Source organism: Garra rufa, chromosome 15 (genome assembly GCF_049309525.1).
Source record: "Garra rufa chromosome 15, GarRuf1.0, whole genome shotgun sequence".
Lineage (NCBI taxonomy): Eukaryota > Metazoa > Chordata > Actinopteri > Cypriniformes > Cyprinidae > Garra > Garra rufa.
In genome coordinates, this window is record NC_133375.1 from 40069386 (window position 1) to 40086330 (window position 16945).

General features: G+C 34.9%; 2 protein-coding genes across 2 annotated transcripts in view; one reads left to right on the forward strand and one right to left on the reverse strand.

Annotated features, from left to right (window-relative positions):
- Positions 1–16945, reverse strand: part of tmem127 (transmembrane protein 127) — a 58297-nt gene that overhangs the window by 25402 nt on the left and 15950 nt on the right. The gene's annotated exons all lie outside the window — the stretch shown is intronic.
- Positions 1–16945, forward strand: part of mtmr3 (myotubularin related protein 3) — a 32733-nt gene that overhangs the window by 2711 nt on the left and 13077 nt on the right. The window contains exons 2-5 of the mRNA XM_073819892.1: positions 5154–5235; positions 7319–7397; positions 10752–10841; positions 12528–12644. Coding sequence (XP_073675993.1) covers positions 7395–7397; positions 10752–10841; positions 12528–12644 — 210 coding nt within the window. The 5' untranslated portion in view covers positions 5154–5235; positions 7319–7394. The remainder of the gene's footprint in view (positions 1–5153; positions 5236–7318; positions 7398–10751; positions 10842–12527; positions 12645–16945) is intronic.

The following is a 16945-nucleotide window of genomic DNA, read 5'->3' on the forward strand; positions in this document are numbered from 1 at the left end:
AAAAGGTTCTTCTATGGCATCGTGAAGCACCTTTATTTTTTGTGTGTACGGAGTGTAGTACGGAAAAAATACCATCAGCTGTTTGGTTACCAGCATTCTTCAAAATATCTTATTATGTTGTCAACAAAAAAAAAAACTCATGGGAAACAACTACTACCCCTTTGCTTAATGGAAGTGCTAGTGTTTGGTGCAGTTTGCTTGTAGTGATTCTCTAAATTAGTGTATATTTCTCGGTGGAGTCATGGGTAATGTAGTTTTACCACCTGGAATTTGGCTGTTGAACATGCATATTAAAGGATTACTCCACTTTCAGAATAAAAATGTCCTAATAATTTACTCATCTCCATGTCATCCAGGATATTAATGTCTTTCTTTCTTCAGTCACAAACAAATTAAGTTTTTTGAGGAGAACATTCCAGGATTTTCTCTATGTAGTGGACTTCAGTGGTGCTCAAAGGATTGAAGGTTAAAAATGCAGTTTAATGCAGCTTCAAAGGGCTATAAACGACCCCAGCCGAGGAATAAAGGTTTTATCTAGTGAAACGATCAGTCATTAAAAAAAAAAATTATACACTTTTTAACCTCAAATGCTTGTCTTGTCTAGCTCTGCATGTACTCTGTGACAGGGTATATCGAAAAACTCCAATCTCATTTTCTCCTTCAACTTCAAAATCATCCTACAATGCTATTTTAACTTTTTTTGTGACCCTTCTTGCCTGTTCACTTTGTAAACACTGGGTTACTACTAGGACGATTTTAAAGTTGAGAGGACATTTTTTTGACATACCCTAACCACGGCGTGCACAGAGTATGCAAGAGCACAGCAGAGCTAGACAAGATGAGTGTTTGAGGTTAGAAAGTATAGAAATTATAAAATTTTTTTTAGAAAATAACCAATCGTTTTGCTAGATAAGACCCTTATTCCTTGGCTGGGATTGTGTAGAACCCTTTGAAGCTGTACTGAAACTGCATTTTTAACCTTCAGTCTGTTGAGCACCATTGAAGTCCACTACATAGAGAAAATCCTGGAATGTATCTGTCAACAAACTTAACTTAATTTGTTTGCGGCTGAAGAAAGAAAGACATGAACATCTTGGATGACATGGGGGTGAGTAATTCATAAGGAAATTTTTATTTTGGAAGTGGAGTAATCCACAGGTTTTTAAGTTGTCTTTCAAGAGCAATTTCCCTGTGGAGAAAATCAGTTGAATTTTCACTAGTTTCACTGTGGTAACCAAGGTGTTTTTTTAGGGACTATGTGGTTGCCTTGGTGCCGCTGAAGAGAGGCATGTGTAGGGTTTGTTGTGTTTCTGTCAGATCCGCGTGGTGCTGCTAGATGATCCTTTGGCTCTTCTGCCGTGTTTTGGTGTTGGGTTTCTCATGTGGGGTGAATCTGACTCATGGTGACTTTGGAATGAAATGCATCTGGTTAAAAGTTGACTCAACCTGCTGAATAAGCACAAAAGCATGGCATCTAAACACAGCGGTAGATAAAACCTGAATGATTGTGTGTTTACACGTCAGTGACTGCACGATCAATAGTAAACCGGAGTGACAGGAGGGCGGGTGGTTGAGTTTATGAATGAACTCATAATGATAAACATATGTTCCTGCTGGTTTGTTTGAAACACAGCAACCCACAAAGTATTTGGACAATTACGCCATATTTAAAAATGCCTTCCATTAGATCAAGTCATCTCCACTCAAATCCTGCGGAAGCTTTCTCTAAGCTTTGCTTTTCTTTATTTTTGAAGTCTTAAAGTCTTTAAATCAGCTGGTGATGATTTTTATGTTCAACTAACATTTTCACAATGTAAAACCATTATGTATCATATTAAAAATGTGACCCTGGATCACAAAACCAGTCTTAAGTAACATGGGTATATTTGTAGCATAGCCAGAAATACATTATATGGGTCAAATTTTTATTTTATGCCAAAAATCATTAGGATATTAAGTAAAGATCATGTTCTATGAAGATCATTTGTAAATAATTAAATATTTTTTTAAATTTTTGATTAATTATAATATCCATTGCTAAGAACTTTATTTGGACAACTTTAAAGAGCATTTTCCCAATATTTAGATTTTTTTTCACCCTCAGATTCCAGATTTTTAAATGGTTGTGTCTCGGCCAAATATTGTCCTATCCTAACAAACCATCTTTCAGACATGCTTTGTGTTTTGTATGACTGGTTTTGTGGTCCACAGTCACATATATATGTTTTGTTCCAAAGTATTCCAAAGAGCCATGTAATAAAATAAAATACTATATTTTTCAGCCTCATTTTATGAGAAGCCACATCGTATCACAAAAGGTAGTAATTTCTAACACTCAACTGGCATTATAAAGTGAATTTGGAGTGAAATATGTTGTTAAATATGCAATTTGTTGGACAACAGGTTTATAAGGATTTATAAATGCTTCTAATTACACTGCGATTTGCATGAACTTGCTGTCAGTGAGAAGAGAGAGTGAGAAATAGCTATTTTTTTTTGCTGTATTAAAGCTCTGAAATATCTAAAACAGTTTAATTTTTTTTCAGTTTCAATATGTATCGTAAAATAAATATTTTTGACATTTGGGCCATAATGCTTTGGCACAGTATTTGTCAAACAAACTAAAACCGAAAGCGCAGTATGGTTTAATCTCTTTATCAAGTCTGTTTTCGCTGCGTGTTTTAAAGCAGTCAGGCAATCAGCTTGTAATCCGGTGTTTTCAATGCCTTAGAACAGCTCAGTTCACTGTGAATGTAGTGAACTTGTTTATTGCATGTGCTGTGAATTTAGCACACGTTTGGGAACACAACGACCACCAGTTATGCTTTGTCAGATGATTACAGCATTTCACTAAATTTGAGTGAGACGTGATTTTTTTTAAGCCTGTTTTCACTGAAGCTGAAGTTTTCAAAATCAAAATAAAAGCTCTACTGCAGTTTCCATCAAAATAAAAGCTTAGAATTGCAGTATGAATTGCTGACAGTTAGCTGTTTAAATGGGTAATGTTATTGCAGTCTAAATTTGAAATATCTCTTTCAAGTGTAGAAAGTAGGAAAGGAGTATTGTAATTTCCCTACTGTTGTGTAAAGCATAAATAATATACTTATAAAATATTCATTTAATTTATTCAGTATTCAATCATTTATTTTACAGTGTAAATGTTTTATAATATATGACAATAATATAAAATTGTTGTTGTTATTATTATATTCTAATTGGTTTGGCTTCCTAAAACCAGTGTGAATGTAATTTAAATGGAGACAGTATACCATAAATAAAAAGAGGGTTGAGTCCCCTTTAAAGTTTAGGTATGAGTCTTGTAAGTTTTGAACTCTCAAAGTGCATCAGATAGAACAGTTTAACTTGAAAATGTACGAAATGTTTTTTTTCCAAGTCTTCATTTGTTTTTGTTTTTTTAATATCGCAATAAATATTGTATTGTGGACTTCATATTGAGATATTAGCGACAGCGTATTGTGAGATTTTGATATCATTACACCCCTAACCAATATATATTTCCCATCAAAACAAGTTTTGTTTATCCAGCTCGACAGCAAATTAAATCATTTTATGAACGTTGTTAATGTGAGTTTTATGCGTTATGAATATGATGAGATAAAAAGCCTGTGTGTCACAAAACAATAGCAATTAAATCACATAATTTTTCTAGTTTCTTTATTTCCTGGTTTTTCTAGTTTCAATAATTACCAGGATGCATGCAAAAAAAAATCACAATATGACTATTCCAGTTTAGTGATAAATGTGTTTACATCTATTATAACAAATTCTCAGAAAGATTTAAATTGTTGTAAGTAAAAATAAATTGCAGCAACATATAAACCTGCGTCATCCGTGAATGTGCCCTATGATATTTAAATGTGTTTTGCATTACTGTTTTGTAAGGTCGTTATCCATTGGTGTTTTAGTAAAATGAAACAGAATCAGTCCCAGCGGTGGTTTAGGAATGAGAACACACAATGCTTATTGACCTTCAGGACAGTAAAAGTGACATCTGAGATGGACAGACAAACACTGAACGATTCTTCTGTCCACCAGCAGTCAGTGGATCTGAATGAAAATGGAGAATTCTCTAGAAAGCTGGTGTTTCTGATGTTCCCTGTTATGTAAAATGAGAAGCTTCTACCTGAAACAGTGCTTTTGGATATGGGCCAGTATGGAAATGGTCTGGCACTGCATTAAACTACTTTTGCATGTTGAACTGTTTTCATATACCACGTTGCACAGTCATTTGTTGGGGTTATAAGACTGCAGTTCAATTGTAAGACACTTAAAAGGCCAATCAGATTGAAGACAGGCTCCTCAGCTGTAGTAAACATGAGCGTTTGCTGCTTAGAGATATGCTTTATCAGTAGTTTCCAGATGGCTTCAGTGTGGCCTTCACTGGAAGCATGTGTTTGAAGGTTTTTGCATAGGGACGCTGGTGCCTTCTGGCCATGAACCAACTGAACTCGCTCACATATGACTCTCAGGAGACACACTGGGTCACTGAAATCATCCCATCCATGAGCATAGTGTACTTGTGCTCTGTTTAGTCTTTGACAACTTGGGTTTTGTTATCTTCTGCGGAACGGCAGCATCTCATTCTGTGTGCTTCTGTAGTTAGCAGGGCTTCGCAGATAGCTTTCATAGGAAGAAAAATAAAAACCGGTTGGTGTTGAGGGTTGGTACAATTCCAGAGAAGCGAAAGCAATGATTCAGTATTTCTCATTTGAATTTTACTGTCTATAAACTGTGCTTACTACAGAATTTAGCTTGGTTACTTCTAAGCAAATGTTAATGTTACATTACATATGTGGCACTTAGTTTATATCTGTAGTTTTGAGGTCATCTATATGCTCACCAATTAACTAATGAGTATAATGACACTGGGGATGAATGGGTGTGTACATTGTGGCCTCTTTTCATAATACTTGACTCAGCCGTATACGTCACTGATTTGATTTCACCACAAGCATTAATGAACAGCTCTGCCCGTCTTTGCTCATACACAGAGTACCATCAGCACCAGGACGGCTATATTTACCAAAGTGTGAAAAGCAGTATTGTCAGAGATGTTATGCAATGTTTGGAATGGAGAGTGATGGCTTGAAGAACTGTGGTCTCATTTTTTTTTTTCTCATGTCTCTCCACAGGTTTCAATGTCATAACACTGAGTGACGCCAGCAGCGCGGGATCGTCCAAAACAAACCTCACCTTATTGCTTTTAGGAGTTTGGTAAGATCTGAGTACATGTGTGTGAATTAGGAATTTTCACATTTTTAATGTTTTTTTGGAATATGTCTTATTTAAGTCTCTGCATTTGTTTGATCCAAAGTACAGCAAAAACAGTACAATTTTGAAATATTTTATTTTATTTGAATATATTTTACAATTTATTTTATTTCTGTGATTTCAAAGCTGAATTTTTAAGCATCGTTACTCCAGTCAATTTAAAGTATTCTGGCTAAATAAAAATATTAAATGTTATAATTGATTTCCAATAAAAGAATTAAACTGACTCCAAGCTTTTGAGTGGCATAGTGTATAACAGGGGTGGCAAACTCCGGTCCTGGAGAGCCGCATCCCTGCAGAGTTCAGCTCCAACCCTAATTAAAACTCACCTGGCTGTAGCTTTCTAGTAACCCTTCACACCTTGATTAGCTTGTTCAGGTGTGTTTGATTAGGGTTAAAGCTAAACCTTGCAGGGCTGCTGCTCTCCAGGACCGACGTTCGCCACCCCTGGTGTATAATGTTACAATAATGTTATTTCAGATAAATGCTGATCTTTGGATCTTATTTTTCATCAAAGAATCCTGAAAAAATGCACTCAACTCTTTTAAATATTGATAATAATAATAATAATAAATGTTTCTTGAGCAGCAACTTGTATATGCACCAGTATAAGTATAAGCATATTAATACAAGAAAAGTGTCATATGGGGACCCTGAGCATTTCACGTGAGGATGTGAAAATCTTTTTTAAATCAAAGTTTTAAACTGATTAAGAAACTATTTTTATGACATTGTTATTTAGGAAAGTAAATAGTAGTAGTAAACTAATTAAAAGTAAAATCAAATCATTCCAAAGATCACAAGATCACTAGATTTTTTATTTTTCCTGTGTTTGATACACTACCAGTCAAAAGTTTTTGAACAGTAAGATTTTTAATGATTTTTCGAATAAGTCTCTGCATTTGTTTGGTCCAAAGTACAGCGAAAACAGTATAATTTTAAAATATTTTAACTATTTAAAATAGCTGTTTTCTATTTGAATATATTTCACAATTTAATTTATTCCTGTGATTTCAAAGCTGAATTTTTAAGCATCATTACTCCAGTCAAATTAAAGCATCCTTGATGAATACAAATATTAAATTATACTGACTCAAAGCTTTTGAGTGGTGTAATATGTAATGTTACAATAATTTTATTTCAGATAAATGCTGATCTTTGAATCTTTCTTTTCATCAAAGAATCCTGAAAAAAAAAATCACTCAGCGGTTTTAAATACTGATAATAATAATAAGCAGTGTTTCTTTAGCATTATTTCTGAAGGATCATGTGGACAATGAAGACTGTAGTAATTACGCTGAAAATGTAGCTTTGATCACAGAAATAAATTACATTTTAAAATATTCAAATAGAAAGCAGTTATTTTAAATGTAAAACTATTTCACAATATTACTTCTTTTGCTGTATTTTAGATCAAATAAATGCAGGCGCGTTGAGCAGAAGATACGTCTTTAAAAAAAAAAAACATTAAAAATCTTTCAATTCAATCAATCAAGTACTTTTGAATGTATTTACACTGGAATTTTGTCATTGTCATTTCAACCAAACAGCCATTATTGCTAGATAAATTCAAAGTTTGTAGAGCAAGGAGTAAAATACAGTCTAAAAATGAAGTAAAAAAAATTATTCTAGCATGTTTTTCTGTAAATGACTAGAAGAAAGATTAATTATTAATCCTAAACTTTTATATACACCAGTATAAGCACATTAATGCATGAAAAGTGCCATATGGAGACCATGAGCATTTCACGTGAGGATGTGGAATTTTTTTTTTTTAAATCAAAGTTTTGAACCGATTAAGAAACTTAGTTTCTCAAGTTTATGTGTCTTAAGTCAAGTTTTTTATGACATTGTTATTTAGGAAAGTAAATAGTAGTAGTAAACTAATTAAAAGTTAATTGAAATCGTTGCAATGTTCACAGTATTGCTGGATTTTAGATTGCCAACAAATATAGCAACTATTTGATTGCAAATAATTAATGCAATGAAAAATACTAAATGTTTTTTTTTGTTTTTCTTCATACAGACTGACGTCTGCAAAAGAGAGTGAACGAGTGGTAGAAGACACGACAGTGTTGCACCCGGACTCCTTCACCGGGGCAATGGTAAACAAACACCTCCGACATCTCTCTTTTTCCTGCGCGTGACTCCCAGGCATTGGTTCAAATGCTGAATCGGAAACTGCTCATTGATTTCTCCGGCTTTTAATCAGCTGAAATGAACGCTGCTCAGACAGTGTCAAAGTCCCGTCCTGACTGCTGTCTCAGCGCAGATCAATGCCCTCTTTAGACAGACAGACGGGATGAATGGATGCATGTGTGCTAGTGTCATCAGTGAGTGCAGCATTATGAAACAGTTCCGGCTCCAAATTCTGAAGGGATGAAACACGTTCACAGCTGTTAGATGCATCAAGATAGAGGCGTCTAGATGCACCATCTGTGACCAGGAATTGATTTTTATATTACACCGTATTATACCTTCAATTAGATCCTTCACAACTAGTGAACAGAGCCTTACACTCTGTAATATAAATAAATGAATTGATATTAATTATCTGTTGTGAATCATACTGCTCTTTGCAGCCATTTTATTGTTCTAAATTACAGTGATTTTATGATGGTTAAGTGGTTTTAGTCATTATGCTTCGCATCATAACTAACAAAACACCTTACAAAATTAAGCTTTATTATGAACCTTTCATTTTGAGAGGATCTAACAAAGGCAGCATTTACTGTGGTATTTGTGTTTGAGTTTGTATATGTCTGTGTTCAGTCAAGTGTACCTCATTTTCTTGTTTGCTGAAGTGTCTGCAGAGAGTTTAACGAATGCCTCCGGTCTGTGCGAATGCTGATGGATGTGTTTGTTTACACATTCCTAATGAGTTATGCACATTATTGTTTGTTTGGTATTCTGCCCGTCTGTGCCCAGTAATTCTCTGTCTGGTTCTGTGCCTGTGCCCACAATGGGCTGCCCCGGGCCCGGCCCCTCTAGTGTGTTTACTGAGCCGTGCTGATGGCCATTGTCAGTGCTACACACAGACGGCCATGCTGCTGAACCAGCAAACACACACACACTTCTGGGATGTGCAGCCTGACAGATAGATAGAAGGTTGGTTAGTTGGTTAGTTTATACACAACAAGAGACAAATCGACAGACACAACCTAAATAGATTATAAACAACCATATAGATAGATAGAGTTAGTTAGATACTGAGTTAGTTAGTTGGTTACTTTGTTTATACACAGCCAGATAGATATACAGAATGTTAATTAGTTAATACAAAACCAGATAGATGGTGGTAGAATTTTAATTAGTTGGTTGGTCGATTAGTTAGATTATACACTCCCAGATAGATAGATAGATAGATAGATAGATAGATAGATAGATAGATTGTTTGATCAATATATTGATTTGATAGAATGTTAGTTGTTTGGTTAATTTATGCACAGATAGATGGTTGGTTGATTAGTTAGATTAACAGAACCATATAGATAAATACAAGGTTAGTTAGTTTGATTAGTTTATACACAGCCAGATAGATAAAACAATTAAATGTTAGTTGTTTGCTTAGTTTATACAAATCTAGATAGATAGATAGAACATGAGGTAGGTGGTTAGTTAGTTTATACATAATCAGATAGATAGGACAATAGAATGTTAGTTGTTAGATAGATAGATAGATAGATAGATAGATAGGTAGGTAGGTAGGTAGAATGTTAATTTATACAAAACTAGAAAGATAGATGGGTAGACAGATAGATAGAACATGAGTTAGTTGGTTGGTTAGTTAGTTGATTGGTTAGTTTGTTTATACACCGCTACATAGATATATAGGTTAGTTTATACAAAACTAGATAGATTAGTTAGTTTATACACAGCCATATATACTTTTAGTTGGTTGGATGGTTATGCAATCTTATAGATAGATAGATACAAGGTTAGTTGGTTGGTTGGTTAGTTTGTTAGTTTATACACAGCCAGGTAGATAGATAGAACAATAGAATGTTACTTAGTTGTTTGGTTAGTTGATAGATAGATAGATAGATAGATAGATAGATAGATAGATAGATAGATAGATAGAACATCAGTTGGTTAGTTAGTTAATACACAACCAGATAGATAGTGTAATATATTTTTAGTTAGTTCTAGTTAGAGTAACACAACCATATAGATAGATACAAGGTTAGTTAGTTGATTGGTTAGTTTGTTTATAGATAGATAGATAGATAGAACATTAGTTGTTTGGTTAGTTTATACAAAAATGGATGGATGGATAGAAGGTTGGTTGGTTAGTTTGTTAGTTTATACACAGCCCGATAGAGAGATAGGTAAAATAATAGAATGTTACTTAGTTGTTTGGTTAGTTTATAGATAGATTAGTTGGTTAGTTAGTTAATACACAACCACATAGCGTGATATATTTTTATTTAGTTAGTTGGTTGGTTAGTTAGATTATACGCAACCATATATTTAGAATGTTTGTTGGTAGGATGATTCGTAGATGGAGTTAGTTAGTTTGTACATACACACAACTTCTCTATGCATGTCTCATCCAGTACACTCATGTCTTTGACTGGGCAGCATTTTATGGCCCAACCAGATCAGTCCGTCTTGAGGACTCTCGTGTTTGAGCTAGACAACATGGCGACACAGCTGCCCTCTCTAACAGAGTCTCTCCTATTTGTGGAAACAGAATCCAAACATTCTCTGCCAATCTGAACTCTCAAGGCTGCTGCGGGCCGTAGCCTCTCATTCCTGCATACAGAAGTGAATGGAGTGACTGCCCTGCACACCACTGCTCTGAGTCCTAAAGCTCCTCACATAGATCGTGTTGAAGGCGAAGTTGTCCACAACTAGGATCATGCCACTGAAATGAAATAAGAATGCAGTTTTCATATAGTGTCTATAGCTGGTGTCTGAGTGAGTGATAGTAGTGGTCATGATTTACGATAACCCAGTGCCCTTAAAGTCTTATGTAAAGCCGGCGTACTGTATCGGTTAAAGGAGTGCCTGTTATATCAGAAATAGCAGAAGTGATATCAGAGCAGGAAGTCCTGGCAAACTCTCCTCGTGCCATTACAAATGTTTTGCCAGTCTGAAGCCCAGCCAAAAATGGCATTGGGTAAACAAATGCTTTGACCACTCTGTCCCCAGTTTAGCTTTGATAATCACTCTTTTAATCAAAGGTTTAGTCATGGACAATGTTTTATCCGTGTAAGAGTTTGGCTTTTGCCCCCAGGAGTGATAAAACTGGAGAAGGCGTTTGTACATTTTTAACTTGTGATGTCAGATGTTTGGCCTTTGATAAAGAGGCTCTCACACGCTTCTATTGTTACAGCTGAACATAAATTATGTGATGTGGTGTGAATGATGAAAACATGCCCTGGTTCACATTAGAAGAATAATAATGTACATAGTATGTAATGCATTTAATTTCTTATCCATCTTCTGTTTGACAGGAGGAGGAGGGGCAGCAGAGTCTGGAGTGCATCCAGGCCAATCAGATCTTCCCTCGCAAGCCCCCTATTCTGGACGATGAGGATCTTCAGGTAAACAGGGATAAAGATCCCTTTCAAACTCTGTTTTAAAAACGTATAAGCTGTTTGCTCATGCGTCATAAATGTGGTCCCGATGTGTAGCTTGTCACAAACAGTAGGCAGCAAAATCTTCTTGTTTTGGTTAAAATCTAAGGCTGCATTACTTACAGTGCATTGCAGCAAGCAAAGTGAAATTGTTCATTCAAGATGATGTAAGTGTGTGACACACATGACTTACTATTAACAGAGTTGCTGCCAATGAAGAGCATTTTGAATCAGGTAATTATGAAGTAAAGTTTCTGTTTTGACGAATGCTATGCATTAGAAAGTGACACAGCTTTAGGTTTTAAAACAGAGCCTTGGTTTTCAGCACCTCTAACGTTTTTTCTTTTTATTATGCAATTCTATAAATATCACTAAATAATTGTATGAATCTAAAATTAAGTTGTTTGTTGGATATACAGAGGGTTATGCAGTGCTTAAAGTACTTGAATTAGATTTTTAGCAGTGCTTGAATTATTGGAAGACAATGTATCTATGAAAAAAGCACATATCTTTTCACACAAAATTCATGCAATTCAAAAACATAGTACTTTTTCGTCTTCAGTTAATGTCATAAAACTAGTACTACTGACAATGTTATTTAAACATGGCTGAAGATGTGAAAAGAAGAACAGATAAATAAAGTTGATTGAGTCATTTACACTGGATCTGCTCTGATTGATTCAAACCTGTGGCTTTGAGCAATTCCTTTGAAATGATTCACTAGCCAGATTAAATTAAAAGAGCCATTCATTTTAGAATTTCAACATCGCTTGGAACGATTTTAAAAAGCACATAATGATGGGTGAAACGGAGCTTTTTAAAACTTCTAATCAGTTAAACCATTGCATCGCAAAATGATTCACTGTTTCGAAGCGCTTCGATCTAATCCCGTATCTGATTGCGAATCTAATGATTTGCGATACGCCTTTGGAGTCCTGATCTAAATCAAATGATTCACACTACGCAAAGTTCTGATTTTAGTCAAATGATTTGCAATCCGCGTTCTGAGTTTCTTAATCTGAAATGATAGTTTGCAAATCATTATTCAGATCATTTAATTCATCCGAATCATTTGTTTAGATCAGGATTTCGGAGCGGTTTTGCAAATATTTTCTGTTTTTTATTTATTTTTTCTATTAAAATTTGATTAAAATTGATTAATTTCCGGAAACAAAAATTTACTGATAATTTACTCACCAAATTGTCATAAAAGATGTTCATGTCTTTCTTTCTTCAGTTGTAATGAAATTATCTTTAAGGAAAACCTTTCAGGAAATTATCTCCATATAGTGGACTTCAATGGTTCCCCCAAGTTTGAACTTCCAAAATGCAGTTTAAATGCAGCTTCAAATGGCTCTAAATGATCCCAGCCAAGGAAGAAGGGTCTTATCTAGCGAAACAATCTGTCATTTTCAAAACAAATACATTGTAATACATAGTAATACATTGCATGTGTTTACCTTTATTTTTGTCATTTAGTTTCATTACTATATTTGTATTTATCTAACTGTCTTTTTTTTTCATTTGAAAGAGAAGACATTGTTTGAGATGTGAGATGTCTAATTTAAGTTCTTAAAATGCGAAAAAGTAGTGCATGTAAAGTCCCGGAAAATCTGTGGAATTAAATTTTCTGTATCTGTATGTCTGTTGTAGGTGCCCTTCCCAGAGCTGCATGGAGAGTATACGAAGTACGTGGGCAGGGCGGAGGATGCCATCATCGCCATGTCCAGCTACCGCCTGCACATCAAGTTCAAGGAGTCTTTAGTTAATGTGAGTGTGTGATTTTCAACACTTAAATTACGCTTTTTATTAACAGAGCTACTTGAAGTAGGCATTTTTTAAAGGGGTCCTATTATGCTTTTTCACTTTTTGAACTTTTGGGCATAAAATACATCTACAAAGTTACAAATCTCAAAGTCCACTCCAAAGGGACATATTTAGTTTTTTAAAAATCCCTTTTCAAGAACTACAACGAAAACAACTCATTTGGACTACAGCGTTTGGTTTTTCGGAAGGTGGAACCCGGAACTAATCGAGCCGTTTGTGCCAGCCTGGGGAGAAAGCTATTGTAATAACGTAAATTATGTGAAAAATAATGCATTTTTTGAACAACTAAGCATGACAGCATGTTCAAGTACACCCCAAAAACAAAATAAAGACTTTGTAAAGAAGCATAATAGGACCCCTTTAATTGTTCAATCTGTAGTTAAAGGGATAGTTCACCCAAACATGAAAATCTGATGTTTATCCGCTTACTCCCAGGGCATCCAAGATGTAGGTGACTTTGTTTCTTCAGTAGAGCACAAAGATTTTTAACTCAAACCATTGCAGTCTGTTAGTCATATAATGACAGTCAATGGGACCCACGGCTTTGAGAGTCAAAAAAACATACACAGACAAAACCAAATTAAACCCTGCAGCTTGTGATGATACATTGAGGTCTTAACAACTGAAACAATTGGTCTGTGCAAGAAACTGAACAGTATTTATATAATTTTTTTTTATCTCTGATCCACCGCAATGTCCAACTGTCCTGAGCGCGTTCACAACAGCCGGTGCATTGCGAAGAGCAAGCAACCTTAAGCAACCATTCGCACAAGCAAACGTAATTTTTTTAGTTTTTAATTGGTTGTGTCGGCTGCTTTGAACACACTCAGGACAGTTGGACATTGCGGTGGATCAGAGGTAACAAATGATATAAATACTTTTCAGTTTCTTGCACAGACTGATTGTTTCATGTGTTAACACCTCAATATATCGTCACAAGCCGCAGGGTTTAATTTGGTTTTTGTCTTTATGTTTTTTTGATTCTCAAATCCATGGGTCCCATTGACTGCCATTATATGTCTGACAGACTGCAAGATTAAAACATCTTTGTTTGTGTTCTACTGAAAAAACAAAGTCACCTACATCTTGGATGCCCTGGGGCTTTGCAGATAAACATCAAATTTTCAATTTTGGGTGAACTATCCCTTTAAGTACACAAGTTTTAAAAAACAAACTTTTACTGAGCTGTTTTAGCCAAAGTTTGCTAAACACAAATGTATGAGCTCTTTGTTCTTCACAGAATATACTGAAATCTACTTGGCAGAGATAATAAAACAAGAAGCAGTGAACAGTTTACATGTCTAAGCAGATGAAGTGGAATAAACAGATCTCCTGCATTAAAATCAAATCAGTTGCCAAATCAAGCTAAACTGAGCAGTGTTTGCATTTCAGGCCTTTACTCAATTGGTCTTTATTTAATTTAGTTGGTTTACAGAAGTCTATCTGACTTCAATGTGGCCCATGTGTGATGATGGCTGTATTTTTCACATACAGCGCTGCTCATTTTGATTGGAATCTTGATTTTGCCACAGAAAAAAAAGGTAATTGCACATTTTTGTCTTACAGTTCTGACTTATTTTCTTGCAATTTAGAGTTTTGCAAGACTTGTGAGATAGAAACTTAGAAATGTGAGATATACACTGCTGTTCAAAAGTACAGGATCAGTAAGATTTTTTTTTTTTTAATGGAGTCTCTTATGCTCATCATTTTATTTGATCAAAAATACATAAACAGTAATATTGTAAAATATTATTACAATTTTTAACATTAAATTCCTATTTTAATATACTTTAAAATAGTGCTGAGTTTTCAGCATCATTACTCCAGTCTTTAGTGTCACATGGTCCTTCAAATCATTTTAATATGCTGATTTATTATCAGTGTTAAAATTGTTGCGTTGCTTAATATTTTTTGCAACCTGCAGTACTTTTTCCTTAATTTGTTTTTGATGAATAAAGTTAAAAAGAACAGCATTTATTCGAAATATTATTTTGTTCTAACAATATAAGTCTTTACATTCATTTTTTTATCCATTTAACATATCCTTGCTGAATTAAAGTATTATTAGTTTCTTAAAAAAAATAAAAATAAAAAAATCTACTGACCCCCAACTTTTGAAAAGTAGTCTGTATTTTAACACAAAATTTCTATTTTGAAAAAAACACTGTTCTTTTTTCTTTACTTTTTATTTATCAAGAAAAGAAGTATCACAGGTCCCAAAATAATAAACAGTATATAATGTATAAGTATATAATAACAAAATTATAAATCAGCATTAGAATGATTTCTGAAGGATCATGTGACACTGTAGACTGGAGTAATGATGCTGAAAATTTAGCTTTTCTTCACAAGAATAAATTATATTTTAAAGTATATTAAAATAGAAAACTGTTGTTTTAAATTGCAATAATATTTCACAAAATTGCATTTTTATCTGTATTTTTGATCACATAGATATAAGATTGATGAGCATAAGAAACGTCTTTTAAAAACCATTACAAATCCTACTGGTCCCTAACTCTTAACTGAAATGTTGACTTGTAGTTGTTTTTTTAATTTTTTTTTCATTGGCAGAAACAAAAAAACTGAATCAAGAACAATTGGGAGCCTAGATTTTTTAGCCTGTGGCAGAAAAAAGCTTCCATAGTTTTGTGTATGTTAGACAGTGTGAACAGCACAAATCACACTGATTTTAATTCTGATTTGAACCTCTTCAGTATGTGCAAATAAAATAGTTGCATATTTTTTGCAAAGTTCTTTTTTTTTTATTTGTTTATTTTTTTCCAGCTCAAAGTTTCTTAAGTCAAACTGGATTGTGGTCTGTTGTGCCATAGTGTATGTATGATGGACAGCCAGTCCAGTGCTTGCTGAAAGACTCTTTTATATGGTGCATGACATGCTGCTAAATTTAGAGCCCACCACTGATGCGAAGGGTATTTAGGGACAGCGAGCCACAATTACATCAGGCGCTCTGACACAGGCCAGTGGCTGCCTGTGTGTATCGAACAGGTCTGTCTTTATTAGCTCTTCACTTTCTCTGTTTCTTCCCGAGCCAGTTGCCATGGTTGCAGTGGCTTTTTGATTGGGATCGTCCACCCCCGTGCTATCAACATGGCACTATAATAAGGTTCTGGTTACATACTAATAATCAGCTCTACTATACCTCTATACCCCTCGTAGACTAGCAGTGACACTCTAGAAACTATTCATGTGAAGCACACCGAAAATCATGAACTATGATGTGCAACACAAACAAATTAAGTTTAGCGTTTCATAACCCTGTTAAATGCTTATATTAAAGATAAAGTGCATAATTTATGTCACTATTTTTTTTTCAAAAACCTAAACAGAAACCAATTTGCATTAGAGTCCTGATATTTGTTAAAGGCTCCCATAAAACCTTGTCATGATAACTAAGGTCTAGGGGCTAGGTAACTACCATATAAGTTTCAAAACAGTCAATCCACAGTAAAATGCACACAGCCTGCATTAAGTAGCTGTGCCTTTTCATGAGCCGCTGTGATAAAAATGTGATGTCTGAACTACTCAATCACTGCCTTCAGTCACCACCCCATGCACCAGCCACCATCCCACCTTCCGTTTGCCAAACCCACAGACAACATCGCGTCCATGCCATTGCTGAGCAACAGCAACACAGAAACAAGTCGACAAAATGCTGTTCAGTCGATGGATGTCAGGAAACTACATCATTGCACAGGCTTCCGAACAACATAATAATAATATAACAGACCAGTGGCATGTCAACTTTAGCCTCTTTCACACAGCGATTCTGGTAAATGTGATTTGTAATGCGACTCGTACCATTCCACTTAACTAAAACTAAAGTGGCGAACGATATGCGCTTCAGCGCGGATTGTAAGGACCTCCCTGATCGCTGCTTCATTCCAGTTTGTAAATTTTTTTTTTTTTGTTGTGAACATTTATCTGCCTTAAAGGGGTCATCGGATGCCCATTTTCCAAAAGTTCATATGATTCTTTAGGATCTTAATGAAAAGTCTCTAATATACTTTGGTTATAAAATTCACAATAGTAGTGTAAAAAAACACCCTTTTACCTTGTCAAAATCAGCTCTGCAAAATATCAACTCATTTTATTGCATGGGCCCTTTAAATGCAAATGAGCACTGCTCGCCCCGCCCCTCTCTGCTGAGGGATTGCAAGCTGTAATGTTTACTTTAGCCGCATTTAGACACATTTAGCCCCGTTTATCGGCGAAACTTGCCA